This window comes from Halyomorpha halys, unplaced genomic scaffold (assembly GCF_000696795.3).
Source record: "Halyomorpha halys isolate HHAL.00 unplaced genomic scaffold, Hhal_1.1 Scaffold173.1, whole genome shotgun sequence".
Lineage (NCBI taxonomy): Eukaryota > Metazoa > Arthropoda > Insecta > Hemiptera > Pentatomidae > Halyomorpha > Halyomorpha halys.
Genome location: NW_027108878.1, coordinates 601,931 through 618,023, shown reverse-complemented (window position 1 = coordinate 618,023; position 16,093 = coordinate 601,931). Strand labels below are relative to the sequence as shown.

General features: G+C 31.9%; 1 protein-coding gene across 1 annotated transcript in view; it reads right to left on the bottom strand.

The window, feature by feature from the left end:
* Positions 1 to 279: 279 nt before the first annotated feature.
* The window catches only part of LOC106679040 (uncharacterized), a 22,047-nt gene continuing 6,233 nt past the window's right edge, over positions 280 to 16,093 (bottom strand). Inside the window, exons 3-5 of the mRNA XM_014417951.2 lie at positions 6,344 to 6,614; positions 5,573 to 5,731; positions 280 to 819 (exon numbers count right to left, since the gene is read on the bottom strand). Coding sequence (XP_014273437.1) covers positions 526 to 819; positions 5,573 to 5,731; positions 6,344 to 6,614 — 724 coding nt within the window. The 3' untranslated portion in view covers positions 280 to 525. The remainder of the gene's footprint in view (positions 820 to 5,572; positions 5,732 to 6,343; positions 6,615 to 16,093) is intronic.

Genomic DNA, 16,093 nt, shown 5'->3' with positions numbered 1-16,093 from the left:
CTAGGAATTTCCTTTTATCTTTGAAATTGGTTTCGAGTCAATTGTTTTTCTAATGACTAATCCTTGAAGCTTCGAAAGAATAAAACAGGTTTTAAAACTAATAACTTCCTAAAATAAAGATTTATAGTGGTTTTTCTAGACCAAACACTTGAAAGTTTGGGAAAATTATTTAAAATTAAATTCATTTTAGAAAACCGTGTATTTAGTCTTCATATAATCGAAATTAATAAGCAGGCATCAACAAATATTTTTACAAGGTATTGTATTCACATTTCTCTTAACAAGAAGAGGAGGATATTAAGGTGAAGATTTATAAAATTAAATATGAAGTTTATAAGCTCAATTATAAAGTTAATCTGAGCAAACATGACTTTATTTTATTTTTCTTACAAGCGATTTTACCATAAGTGTAATTGTAAATATTTTTCTGGATTTATCATTCCTTTCAGAAAAGACTCGACAATTTTTACAGACAAAAAACAGATTTTTTTTCCTTGCTTTGAGTCAAGGGGTTCCCATAAATCATTATATAATTCCTTTATCGATGGCCACTTTTATAACGTCTGCAATTCTCTTCGAAACCACTGAATCTTCAGAGAAAACTAGTTTCTCTGGAGTCAAGACCAAAGCAGCTTCTGCCTGGCCTAAGGCGAAAGGAAGGATGATGATGGCCATGGTGAAGCCAAAGGCGCACTCGGTAGCTCCAGGGCAATCAGCTCCGGAAGTTGATGAAAATAGCAGTTCAGAGACGTCAAGCAGGGGAGACCCGACCCTACACATCTGCCAGTCAAGAATTGCCACTGAGATTGGAATGTCTCCCTGAAAAAAAAATCTAGTATATAATAAATTATTAAGAGACAAAGTGCTCATACATAATTCGCTATAGTGTTTGAAATAGTGGCCCTTGACAAACAGTTTAAAGGCCCGTTTTAACAGTGACAATTTTTGCATAAACAGCAACTGACGTAGTAACTGCTATAATGTAAAATGTATATTAGCTGGTACAGTGCTTGTATATTATGTATATTAGTTACTATACTGGCTTTACTCTTTCACTAGGCTTGATGTGATAGTTGATTGTGATGTAGTGGCACGGAACTATTATCCGTTTTACTTTCATATGTTTAAGCTTCGACCGGGGAGCAGCATTCTGTACAAAAAAAAATGCAATTATTCCAAAACAAGGTCCTAAGAATCGCAGTTTTCTCTCTGGTTTATAAGAAATAGTTTCATCGTGAACTACAAGTGTAGTTCGTGAGGTACAAATGGAATCAATGTTTGATTTCATCAAAAAATGGCTTGTGATATTTTACTGCTATAGCAGCTGCCAGCAGTTAAAAGTGCAGTGGTTGCAACATATGTAATCTTCAGCAGGAGGCCCCTCACCTCCAAATATTTCTGGTAGTATTCATATGGAACGGACTCATCAAAAAAACAGATAAGTATTTCACCGTATACATCCAATTACTATTGGTAGAAAAAGGTAATATTCAATTTGAATTATGTAACCATATGTATTGCAACCTATTAATTTAATGTTTTTCTGTTTTAGAGGGATCGAAAAAAATAAAATAAATTTGCAATCCAACCTCATAGCGGATACTGAAGCCCACGCTATAATGCAAGGCATTCAGGAGTTTATTTTTTATTTTATTTTTTCATTTATTTATTTTTCTTTTCTAACCTCCTATATTTATTTATTTAACAATACAATTATATATAGTACTTACAAGCTAAGGAATATATATACACTTAAAACACTTAATCTTGGTTTGCCTTGCGGCATTATAAGATAAGACAAGCTTGGTCCGCTGAAGGCGGTTTTACATAAGAAGCTGCATTGCCAGGGGCTAACAAGGAATGAGGAGGGACCATTTCGGCTGGTGGTGTTGGGGTGTGGGTGACTTCAGGCTCAGGAGTTTATAGGAATAAACTATATATTTATTTATTTTTGTCATTGTGTTTTAGACCAATTAAAAAAATTAAAAATTACTAGAGTAAAATAAAAGACTTAATAGATAGTAAATTTCAATCTGCATTGGTTTATAAAATTTCATGTATAAATTGTCCTCCATTATTTATAGGTGAAACAAAACAATAAATTAAGGCTACTCGTCATCTTTACAACGCCAATAGAGCACCCAAAGGCAGCACCCACAACACGCACCCAGTGGTAGCAGCCTATGCGGACGAAATCGGCATCTACGCCTCCAGCATCAATGCCAAAATAGCTCTAACCCACGCCCAAGAGGCTGCAGCCACCATCACTGATGCACTTAAACATGTCGAGATTAGGGTGAACCGAGGCAAAACGGATGCTATCCTGATATTGTTCCAGAAAGGAAAGAAGCCATTGCCTACCTCCTTGAAAGTCGATATGGTTGACCACCGGATCTCTACCTCCATCCTCTAATTGCGCATCACATTGGAATTGGAGGCACCTTCTCCAGCCACGTTCGGGAGAGACTCAAGTTGGCCCACCTGAAGACGTATACAGGCTATACCATCTACTAAGTCCCCACAACTCTTAGGCTGAAGTTGCAAATATGCAAGGTCATCATCAGACCTACAATGCTCTATGGTGTACCCCTGCTGCGGCACCTCTGCAAGACCACGCTTCAAAAGCTGCTGAGATACCAGAACTCCGTCCTTCAGCTGATTATCCGTTGCACCTCATTGCTGAGGCCCAAAAACAGCATCATCCACCAAGAACTCCAGTTTCCCTCTGTATCGGAGTATATAGACCGCAGGCACATCAAATTCTTGACATGGGCCTGTGCCAACACGCTATTCAGGGAAATCGCCCCTCCAAAAAAACCTGGAAGGTGGCAAAGCACTGTCCCTTTGGTTAACATCCTCGCCAAGGGAAGGACTTCGGGCTCTACAGTCTGAAGTCACTCACACCTTCACCACCAGCCGGAATGGTCCCTCCCCATTTTTGATAGTCCCCCGGCTATTATGCTACGATTGTAAACACGCCTTCAGCGGACCCTGTAAGCCTTTATTAAAATGCCATGCGGTAAATCATGATTAATTGTAATGTATGTACATATATTCACTGTTGTATATATTGTATTTATTTATAAATAAAGAGGAGGTTATAAAAAATAAATAAATTAAGGAGAAAATGTACCAGCATAGTAATGACATAAAAAAAAACAACATGGAAAAAGATCGAAGAGTATTGGTTCATGTTTTCAAAATTAACATGTTTATGATTTTGAGAATGTGAAAATGATTCTTAAGGAAGAAAATAATATTAGAAGCAACTTATATTTCAAAAATTATTAATTTATGCGGTAAATTTCCGATAAGATTCTAAGCTCTTAGCCACCATTAATCTGAGATTTGATGTAAAATTAATATGTAGTTATTAGTTATTGCCTTTAAAAAAGGTAATTTAAAAAAAAAAATTGTTTCGATATTAGATAATTTTCAAAAACATTGTCAAAAATAAATAAATAAAAATAAATTAAAAATATTAGATATGTAATGAATGTCTTCAATTTCTTGATTAATACAAATGTATAGATGAATAAAGATGGATCTCATAAATTATGTTAATTTAGTAGGAAAAATAAAAATGTATTAATTAAATTTATTAAATATGTAGCGTGAAATGAATTAAGCACTGTGTTAGGTGATAACAGTCCTAACCTGTTGAAGGTAGGTTTTGTTGAAAATAGTTATTAGTTGTGTAAGAATAAAATTGTTGTAAAAGTAATATTGTTGCATTATTATATTAAAATTTTCTAAATAGATGGCTATTTAAAAAAAAATTGAAAGAAAATGTTGTAATATTATTTTGGTAAATATTTCTGTTTATAGATTGTTGACTTTGGCAATTAGCTTGCATTGGGAAGATCTATTTATTCAGATATTTATTAATTAATGCAGAAGTTTTATTATAAGATATATTAAAAGAAATATTGGTGTTTTGCGTTAGGTAATATTTATTATCTATTAATAATATGAAAATTGAAGGTTGTTTCCTTGCTAATGGCCTGTATACCAAAACATCGGAGAATATATAAACTAAGATAAGAGTAATAGAATCAAAGGAAATTGTATTTTTATTTATCAGTATTTTTTTTTTAGGATGTCAATTATTTATTTTTGTTTATTTTCTTATTTTTGTTTATCATATCATTCTTAATTAATAACTATTATTATTTTCGTACTCATCAGCTTTTAACTGGTGCCGAAACCCGGGTGCTTTCGGAGAGATATCGGAATAATTTTTGTTTTCAAGAAGAATTTTTTATTTATTTATTATTTATGAATTATTTTTATTCTGTTCATTTTAGGGAATTTATAACAAGATGTGAGTGTAAATATCAGCGATTCATGTGAAATCGTATTTTTTTTTTTTTTTTTTTGTCGCATATTTTCTATCTTTTTCTTTTTTTTTTGCATGAGTGTTCTTATTTTTTATGCTGTTATTGTATTTTAATTCTATTTGTATAAATTTTGAACGAAATTGCCACTAAATTAATTATACCAAAAATGGATCTAACAAAGATGACACTGCTGCAAAACTGACCTAAGGATATAGGAAGGAAAAGTAAAAAAAAAAAATACCGAAATAACGTGCTTGAAAAAATCAGTTGACCAAAAAGTTCCATTCAAATAGTGCACATCATTAACCTCATTATAAACCAGCATCAGGTTTGCAAAGCGATCGGCATTACCGATATTACGATTTTAGGACCGACTCCGTTGGAAAAATAAACAGAGATTAACATCCGAGTCAACACCCTTGCAAAAAATTCTTAATTGGATTCTGAAATACCTCTTTGATTTCTAAATGTTGGAGGTTGATGACTTGGTTGAATTAAACGAAAACCCGTTTATATATCAAAGGTTTTATCTCCCAAAAGGCTTTTCATATTCATTTATAAAACATCCTCTTCAGTGAGCTTTATCATATCTTCCTGATAAATACGCAAAAAGAATGTCTTTTCCCTTCGAAATAAGCAAAATATTTCTTTCCCTTTATATACTCATTATTTTTAAGTGATGATTTATAAATTGACTATAATATTGCATTTAATTATGATAATGTCTAATGTTAATAACTAACAACAATAAAGGTTGTGCTTTTAATGCAGGCAGTATTTCGCTAACATAAAAGAAAAAATCAGACTATAGATCTCAAAAGGAACAAACAATTTCGATTGGACCATGGTCCGATTCAACAAAGAAATTCTGTGAAATTTAGTGAGATAATTCTGGAATCGAGTATAATAAACAAGACGACATTTTTAAGGCAAGTAGAATTTGTTTTTGCACAAGAACTTGGAAGAGGCTTACTATTCCCGAATTTCTATTACTATTTCCGAGCTAGAAGGAAGAGATTTTCATTTTCAAAGTTACACTTAGCATCCAACCTCTCAACTAAATTTCAATACCTTTTCATATAAATCACTATACAATATGTGTTAAAGTAGATAATGAACTACATTCCGTTCCTGAAGACCCCATTCGTAGTTATTAGTTCATTATTATTTTTTTTTAGCATTTAAACGTGAATATATACATATATATAATCTATTGAATCACAATTTTTTACCTGATACTTGAACAAGAAGTTGCTGTACCAAGAGTCACCGTGTGTCAGAACGAGATTTGGGCCACTTCTTTTCATCGCCCACTCACTTGTCCTGGAATAATCGTAACGTAGCAGCTTTTCTTTGTACTTTTCTGGTAAATGTTTTTCTGCTGCTGATATCTGGAAAATGAAGGAGAAAACAATATAAGTAATAACTGCGTCACTATCTAGCCTTTTATATTGGTTATTAGAAATATAGAAACAAAGTCCTTCCACAAGCATTGTTCGCCTTCATTTATGATTCGGTTTAGTTTTAGATTTTTAATATATCTAATTGTTTAAATAACATTATTTTAATTTTTCGAAAATATTTTTCAAAAATTATCATACGTTTTACTAAGAATTTACTATTGTATTTCTCATTCTATTGTTTGTTACAAACGATCTGATTGTTATGTTCAAAAATCATCAAAACTCCTCCACCTATTTTTTTTTGGATTCTTTAAGTCTGAGCAATATAGATAAAAATGAAATACTGAACAATACTTGGATTTTATCACATAAAGACTTAGATTTTGACTCTAATAAATGATTTAGTTCACAATTTAGACGTTGTCCTTAAACTCTGAACCTCAATGCCTAATAACAGCTATAAATTAGTGAAGGAGTTCAAAGCTTGATCCTTTGTTCAGATCACATTATGATGATTATGCAGATTATATTATGCATACAAAAAACTATTTAGTTTTAAAATAAACATAAAAAATCTTCATACGATTCTAATTAACGTACAGCATTTTTATAACATTGAGTCAGAACCCCTTCATAGGGGGCGCCAACGCAGAAACCCTCTTCCAGAGGCGCTACCAACATGTCGAACAACTCTGGATTTTGTGCTTTCATCTTCCCCGAAGTTTCGTGAAGTTTTCCAAGTTCCTTTAGAAGCAACTCGACTTCCATTGTGTTGAGTTCTGTACCCGATCTTGCAGGTACATATTCCTCAGCAGAAACGTCCTCAATGATAAGTATGGTTCCGTCTCCTAGTTTACCATCCCACAGATATCTAGGTAATTAGACAATTTAACTCATGTTATGCAATAGTATATAATTTAAATAATATACTAATGATATACAATACATAATTATGTATAAGTCAATACAAAAAAAAATTTACAAATATTTAAAAACTGGTGATCCACTTTAGTTGTAACTTTTTCTGCTTCAAATCAAAGTTTTTCTATCCCAAATGAAAACTTTTCCATTTCAAATGTAACCTTTTCCAATTTAATCGTAACTGTTGTTCAATTTCCATTTCAAATTTAACCCGACTGGGACTATATTCAAGAAAACTCCAAAAATAACAATGGATCGAACTGTGCGATCGAAAATCCAATAGTAAATTCGGACATAATGCCCATGAAAACCTGATTGAGATCCGTATACCACAGAATTCTTATGGAACTATCCGATCTACTCCTTCTAAACAGTACTCAACTAACCTACCTCAGCTCTAGTCATGGAACATTTTCCGCTCTTGACCTATCCCTCTGCAGCTGTAAGTTATACAACAATCTAGAATGGACTTCCCCCTCCCCCTGACTTACACATTAGTGATCACTTTCCAATTTTAATAAAGTTCATAAATTTAAATAAAATATGTCAAACTAACCACAGGTGGTTGTTAGACAAAGTTGACTAGCTTCAATTTACATCACTAGCCAATCCACCGCAATGTTCTCTTTTATCAGACAATTTTTGACTAATCGGCATTTTAGGGTACGAGCTGGATGAATATGCTAAGTAATATTACAGGCAGATTCATGGGGTACCTCAGGGGTGGGTCCTCAGCCCAACTCTTTTTTCTCTGGCTCTAAATAAATTGGGACTTAATTTGCCTAGGGGAGTAAAGCCACTTTTATTCACCGACAATATGGAAATTTTCTATCGATCAGGAAATATTTAAGATATTCAACTTAAACTACCAGACGCAATAAACAGAATAAAAGACTACCCACATACTATGAACGATGGTCAGTCACTCATATCTTATCCCAAAACAAGCGCCTCCAAAATGTAAAAATTGTACCAAAAAATTTACAACTAGCCATATCTGCGAGAAATGTCCATATAACACTTCTCACCTTAGCTGGATATTGAGCCCAAGTATTTCAAAAAGCTTTGGGGAAGACAATAAAACAGTGGAATTGGTGTTTCGGTTTTGAAAATCGGAAGATTTGCTGTCACAAATATGACATCGAATACATTGGGGGGAAAAAACAAAAAAAATATATAATAAAAATAATAATAATGAAACAAATGCAAGCATGAATAAATAATAAATCATGTGATTATACTATTGAAACAATTATTATTAGAATATTAGTTAAATTACATCAGAAATAGATTTTTCAAATATTGTTAAGCTATTACTAATACTAATGTTTTAAAAAATTGGTATTAGTAATAGTAATTATATAAATTTGATTTATCCCATTTTGCAAGAGAAAGTGGAAAAAAAATCAATAAACGAGCGAAAAAATTAATTAAATAACTGAATAACTAAAAACTAAACAATTTTATGAGAAATAAGTAACAAAAAATAATAATGTATGTTTTGAAATTTTTTTTTCATATAATGGGTTGGTATTTATTTTTAATAATTGAAATAATGGCACTAATTTTTTCCTAGTTTATTGTTTTGTTTTTTAATTTCCCTTGCAAAATGGGGTTAATGCCAATTGATGGATAAATCTATATAGATTAGAATAATTCTATATTTTCTTGCGGGCGCTTCAAACAGTAGAGTAAGAAGTATTTTTCTTTACTCATAAATTTTTAATATAAAAATAATATCATCAATTAAAAGACAGCAAAATCTTTCATCAAATATATATTTCTTCATAATTTTAGGCTACAAAGCATTTCTTATTTAAGGTTATTTTAAATCTTTGAGTAAAATCATCACTTCGGATAGTCATCGAAAAAATTAAAAGGAATATTTCATTAATACATAGAAGCATGAAATGTTTTAAAAACAATCTGTGAAACCAATATACAACTAATAAGTAACGGTAGGAATTATTAAAGAATAGTTGAGGAAGGTAGACACGACTTTAGCGAGTAAATAGAACTCCAACTAAAGGTTAAGGTCTGCAAAACATCTATTGAAGATATGAAAAAAGCTTTAAAAGGTGGAAGAACGGTAATGCTCCAGGTCCTGATGGAATCTCTCTGGAAGTTCTGAATACAGAGAGGAAAAGTGGCAATACCTATCACAGTGGAAGTAAACAAGTTTCTAGCTGGAGATGACATGCCTGAATAAATAAATCTAGGCTAGATATTCCCTATTTACGGTGAAGAACATTATTTATTCGACTAACAAAATGATTAAATATCCAGTCCGAGTTTCTTCAACATGACTGAAATTTTATCCTTAAAAAAAATCCGGATAAATTTCTAGTTATAGCGTTTAAACTTCAAACGTATAAAACATTAGTTGGAATAAAATTTATTAAAAAAAAAATTGAATCGAAGGAAACGAGATTTAAAAAAAAAATTCAATATTCTTCTTTAATGAAAGTAAAGTTAACTTATTGAGAAGAAATACAAATTATGAATTTTTTTTCTTGTCATTTTGGAGTAGAGATTGTATAGGAGAATATTTTTATCAATGTACAATAAATAACATAAATGTCATAATTATTTATTTATTTACGAAGCAAATAAATAAATAAATCTGATTTTATTTTTTTAGTTGCTATTCTAGGTAATAAAATAGGAATATCAGCGAAGATATATAAACAAATCTAATCTTTACTGATGACCAGATTGTTCTAACCCAACAGAAAGGACATTAACTACATGATAATAAAACAATATGAAAAATGAGTGTTGAATATTGGCTACAACAACAAAAAAAAATCTTGGCTCTTTATCAATTGTAAAATTATATAAAAATTGAACAAGGAATTAAAATATTAGAGAAATTCAAATGTCTGGGTTGAATGTTGTGAAATAGTTCACCTGCGACGGAGGAACTTCACAAACATTTAATCAAATACCTTTTGCCGGTACCTAGTACGAAAAACAAGGATTTGATTCAACAAAAATCTGTGTGATGCATGGAGATATATGACCACTTCTACAACATAAAATATTTAAACAGTTTAAAAAGAGTTAGTGTACTTCATCTCCAAGATCGATATCCAAGGAAATGATACAAATCTAAATATTAATCGCCAGACGTAATACGGTTAATAATGAAGTGTGAAAACCCAACAGAGCAGTCTAATGATTTCTACTTACGAGTATTATGGAATTGACTGAACTAATTATGCCTAACTCTAGTTACAATCTTTCTATTATGTATATTTTAATACAATGTCTAATTCCTTACATATTTACTGTATTTATTTTACTATATGTATTTTTATATTTATTATCCTTTGATGCCGAAAGCCTTTTTACTAACATCCCCATTGACAAAGCCCTTCATATCGTTGAGAAGAACTGGACTATAATTCAACCTCATACCACGCTTAACCTCACCTCATTTCTTTCTGCTTTAGAACTTTGCTGTAATTCTGGTTACCTGACTTTTCAAGATAAAATTTACCACCAAATTAACGGACTTGCGATGGGGAACTGCCTCGCTCTAGATATCACTAATATTGTTCTTAATGGCCTCCTCGACTCTATAATACCTCTCTTCTCACAAAACATAATTTTAATTAAAAAGTACGTGGACTATCTCTTCCTGGTCCTCAATCCTGACAGAATCCCCGAGATCATATCAGCCTTTAACTCCTACCACCCCCGTCTTCGGTTTACTGTTGAAGGTGAAATTGACCATTCCCTCCCTTTTCTTGACCTCCTAATCATCAGAAATTCCGATGGCTCCCTATCCACTAATTGGTATACCAAACCCACTTATTCTGGTAGACTCCTCAACTATTTTTCTCAACACCCTTATCACCAAATTATTAATGTTGCTAAGAACCTTATCCACCGATCCTTTTCTCTTTCTGACCCTCAATACCACCAGACCAACATACAACGTATTTAACAGATATTAAATTTCCCTCCGAAAATTACTAATAAACTACTCGATTCTTACATTAACGGTGTTACTCCAATCCCTCCTGTCCTCAATTCTTCTCAACCCACTCCACCACTTTTTCAGTACAGGTCGCTTCCGTATATCCCCATTCTTTCTGATAAAATTCAAAAATCTTTAAGATCCACTATTCCCACCCTACGTCTTAGCTTGAAGTCCCACAATAAAATTTCCTATCTTTTTTCCAAATTGAAAGACCTTATTCCTTTCTTACACCGTTCCAATGTAGTTTACCGGATACCCTGTTCAACCCCATTCTATATCGGCGAAACTGAAAACCAACTTAAGAACCGCATTTTCCAGCACAAAACTTCCATCAACTCCTGTAATCCACTTGCATCTAAATTATCAAAACACGCAATAAACCTGAATCATACTTTTAATTTCGACAATCCTTCCATTCTTGCCACTGTCCCCAACCACACCAAACGTCTCATCTCAGAGTCCATTTACATAAATTTGACAGAGAATTCCGTCAATCATAAAGTTGATAAAGACTGCATCTCCCTTACATACCGAAACATTTTGAATATAATAAAATCCACATAATACTTTGTTTTTTCACATTTTTCTGCATTTCAGAAGCCCACTTTCTTGTCATATCTTTTATTCTTGTTTTTCTAAATTATCACATTTTTTTTTTTTTTTAATATTTTTATATTCACTATCCTTCCTGTTTCATTTATATTCATGTATCTATCTTTTAATTTATATCCATGTGTTATCTTCTTAAGTGTACTTATATTAATTACTTTATTATTAATTTTCTATTATATTTTACAGTTTTCTTTATCCCCGCTCATTTGGTATATTTTGTTTCTTAATTACTTACACTCATTGTATCCCATTATTTTATACTTTACTTTTCCTTTGTTTTTCTGTCTGTTTTTTTTTGTTTTTGTTTTGACCATTTATTGTTCACCTAATTTAAATACTTTTTTACTATGTTTACTTTACAAATTATTTTCGTTATTGTGGCATAACTGCCATCCCCACTCATCCCAATACCAACCGTCACTTTGTTTTTGACTGCCGTCAAAACAGGTATCCATTCGGTCTCATCATTTGATTTGTATTTTTTTTTTTTTTCATCTCTTTATTTGTACTTTCTTTAATATTTCTTCTCTTATCTATCTGTTACTATTACCCTTTTCATTTACTATTTACAACCTTTAATTTTTCTTATTATATCTTACTTTTTTACATTTTATACCCCTGTTATTTTCACTTTTTTACTTACACATGTTTTTTCTTTTTTTTTTTTCCTTTTTGTAACTATAGTGTTTGTTTCTTTTTTTTTTTTAGCCCTGACGAAGCCCTGCAACGTGGGGCGAAACGTTGGCTCAATAAAATAGTATAATTATCTACTATTTGAGTTTTTTTGACCGCACCCGGACCATATTCCATTCATCTATACACACGGTCAATCAATAATCTTCCTATATGTATTTTTAGTTTTTGTTTTAATTAATTACATGTTTTCTAACTTTATGGACAGTTACATCAATTTAATTATTCCAGTTAAATTTATGTCAGCATATGCTAAACTATTATACTAAAGGGAAGGCTTCCTCACCTCGACCCATTTGGATCTTTTATGAGTTTATTGCTAACTTGTCTAGACGTCTCATACAAATTTGATCCTTCTAACAAAGCACATTAGGTCTTCTGAGTTAATTCTAGTGATGTTTTTAAGTTTAATTATTGTCTGATTCAAGGATTTTAATATAAATGTAAAAGGCGAAGGCTTCTCATTTAGATAAGATATATTCAGCCTTTGCTTTCGTTCTCTAAGCACTGACGACATGCGGTACTTTCCACTATCATCTTTTTGAGATGAAATTTTACTCTGTATATATAAATTTGAATATTTAATGTTAATTATATTTTATGAAGGTTCACTCACTAATTGGTAGCTGGTAAACATACAAGATGACTTTGGAAAAGAAATCCAGTTCTATAAGTTTTTAGGACTCAACTAATTTAATTTAATTAACTTAAATACTCAAGGGTAATTATCTTCAATAACCATCCTCGCATCCCTTAGACAACAAAGGATGAAACATAGCAAGCTATTGAAGAAAAAACATTAAGTTGATTTGGGCTTGATGGGATAAATAAAGAATTTGAAGTGTAAGGAATACGAAAACAGGAAGACCAAGATAAAAATTTGTGAAATAATTTGAGACAATTTTTTTTTCTCAACCTTAGTATTATGTTGGATTGCATGAATATAGCTGAACAATTAGTAGCATAAATTTTATGGCACATTCAGTCAGCTTTGAATGGGATAGATTAAATGCCAGGACGATACCGCGTTTCTAAAAAAGGTTTTAATTTCTAGGGTTCCTCTATAATCTTCCAACCTTCCTGGATTAAGGACTGTCGGTATGTTAACCTACTAACTGGTTTACACCAAGTGCTGAAGTAAAAAACTGTTTTCCTTCCATTCCCTTCTAAACTATCTTGTTGAACATTCGTGGAATTGACTTCAGTACCTGCTACAGTAGTAACCATTTAATCTTATATCTACCCCCGAGTACCAATTAGCACATGAGTTGAGCCGCCACAAAGCTACACCCACGCAACAAATTAACTCAATTAGCTTACTTGTATATCAACTAGTGAGGTGAGGAATAGGAGTATATATGTAAAATATATATATATATATTTAAAAAAAAAAAAAAAATAACAGTAGAAATACGTTGTCAGATAAATACAATATAAATTTTGATTATTGAGAAACAAACCAGAAATGCTAAGGATAGGTAGGTTTGTAGATACAAACCAAATTAAATTTATCTAAAAAAAAACATTCAAATTTTAAATATTATGGAGTGGGTACTGAGTGTAGAGTGGGTAGCTCATTGGTAAGGCACCATGCTACTAACTCCAAGGACACGGGTTCGAATCTGGCGGTTCCAGATAATTATTTTCCATTTCACTGTAGTCATGAGTCAGCCCTATGGGTTCGGGAGCCCTCCAGGGCACATATAATGGGTACCCATAATTAGTTAAGAATTTAGCAGCCGAACGTGATTCTGATGATATCACCTCCTTACACAATCGTTGATCTAGTAACAGTACTTCTTTACAAAGTGCTGCTGCACCCATAACGGGTGAGCTAAATGGATGAAAAACAAGAAATATTTTGGGAGTTATTTTTATAAATAGAATAATACAATTAAGGGGAATCTAATATAATCGATGAGGGACAAACTAGGTACAAAACCCCACATTCATTGAAAATTCAAACAAAATAGAATTAACAGTGCGATCATTAATGCCTGAACACATATTCAACAGAACACAGAAAAACTCAAGCCTTGATGTCTAAAAGTATTATGTATAATGCAGTTGTAAGTTTTGGATTATGTGAACAAATCGCTACTTCACTTGAACAGTGCTTATATCTTACAAAAGAAACAGTATTGATTTTTTTTTTTAATGTATATATTCCAGATATTTTCCCGTAGTATTAGGTTTCTTTTCTTACTGTCTTAGAGCCAGCAGGAATATGTCAAACCCAAAGTGTGCATTTTGTCAGATGTGCCACTATTCTATTAATATGATATCGCATGGATGAGCGAAGGTATAACACAGAATCTGAAGATTTTGTTTTTGACAAATTTAGTAGTGAACCAGTAAAGTTAAAATATTTAATTTAATCACATGATCCGATTTAATGCATTACATTTTTGAGGTCTAATTTTTTTCATTCGAAAATGTTTAATCAAATGCTTTTTTAGAGAATTTTTAAATTTTATCAATTACAAAGAAGAATTTTTCAATTTTTAACAATTCCTTGGTTACTGTATTTCGAGTAAACATCTATTGCTGTGGAAACTTCCATTCCTAGGCAATCTCGACTTGATGACGGAACGTTTGAAGTCTATGAACAGGTGATGGCCAATATCATCGTTCCCCATTCGTTTGAAATAAATTCTCTTTAAACAAAACAAAAGGTATGATTAAGAAACGTGATTCATAATGACAGGAATAACAAATGCCGTAACTCTTCCGGTGGATTAGCTTCGGAATGCACTTTGAACAAAAATAATGGTTGGAATGGTGCCAAAATGAGTACTCTTCCAGTAAGGGGGGGGGGGGAGGGAGAAGTTACCAGCAATATTTTACAATAGCCTTAGCTCTATAATTTTATGTTCTTTTACTTCATTATATTTATTTTCCCACTTAATGTTTTCAATTGAATAAACACAGCAACAGTTAGAGCACTGAAAATCATATCAAGTATTAGGCTTTACAAATGTTATATCAGAAAAATATTAATCAAAGATTTAAGAAAAATTGAACACTATAGTCTTTTCTGTTATTTAACCTCATACAGTCTATAGTGTAATATGGAATGCCTAATCCATTTGCCTGATACAACGCCACCTTTCCATTGGACCTTAGAGTTGGTTCACCTTTTAAAAAAATCAATTAATTATTGAAATGTACAAATCAACTACTGCCCTGTCTTCCATGAATCCTAGTGGAGTATATGTCCTTTACTATTGTACTCCAATCCGCTCTTCTTGTCGAAATACTTGTTGCATCTTCCCATGTTTTGCTTGACCTAACTAGGCCCGTTTCTGTGTGACGGCTTTCTAAATCTTTCTCATTTTCTCTTTCTCTGAAACTTATTTTTCTATGCCACCATCCGTTTTTCTGAAACTATATGCTGTTCATTTCTCCATTCCTTCTTTCTTTTTTTTATTTCGAGATGTATAGGAAGTGACTCTTCGGCAGAAAGCCTCTCGGGTCATCGAGTTCCAGGATTTTTTGCAATCAGAAATTGACGAATATTTGAAGAAGTTATTGACCATTAATTGCACGAAAATTAAAATTTAGTCGATAGGTCATCTTTTCAAATGCTTAATTGTGTTATCGGGAATTGTGTTAACGGGGTTTAAACCTGCATAGGTTTGAAGTTTTCAATTTAATCTATTTTGGGTCAAATTTAGAATATTGAGATATTTGGGTTTGACATAATAAATAATATTTAGGATTCTTCGTAAAAACTTGGATTGTAAGGATTGGAGGAATTTAAGAGTCTCTTAGAGCTCCAAAGACAAAGAAGTGCAGTTTGTTTAAAAAAGTATTCATAATGGTAATGAATACGTCCTATTTATAATTAATTCAGGTTAGTAAATGCTGGAGTAATCGAAATCTATAAGTAGCTTATTTTACTTAAATCATTAATGAGAATTCTTGTTTGGCAATTATTGAACTAACGTATTAGCATGAGGATCCGTTGGACAGGTATAAATGAAACGTAATTAAAGTTATATATAAAAAGATGGTTGGGGTTGCGAACAAAAGAGAAACAAAAATAGTTGTAAACTAATAATAATCAAAAGAGAAAAAAAAATAGTTGTAAACTAATAATAATCAAAAGAGAAAAAAAAATAGTTGTAAACTAA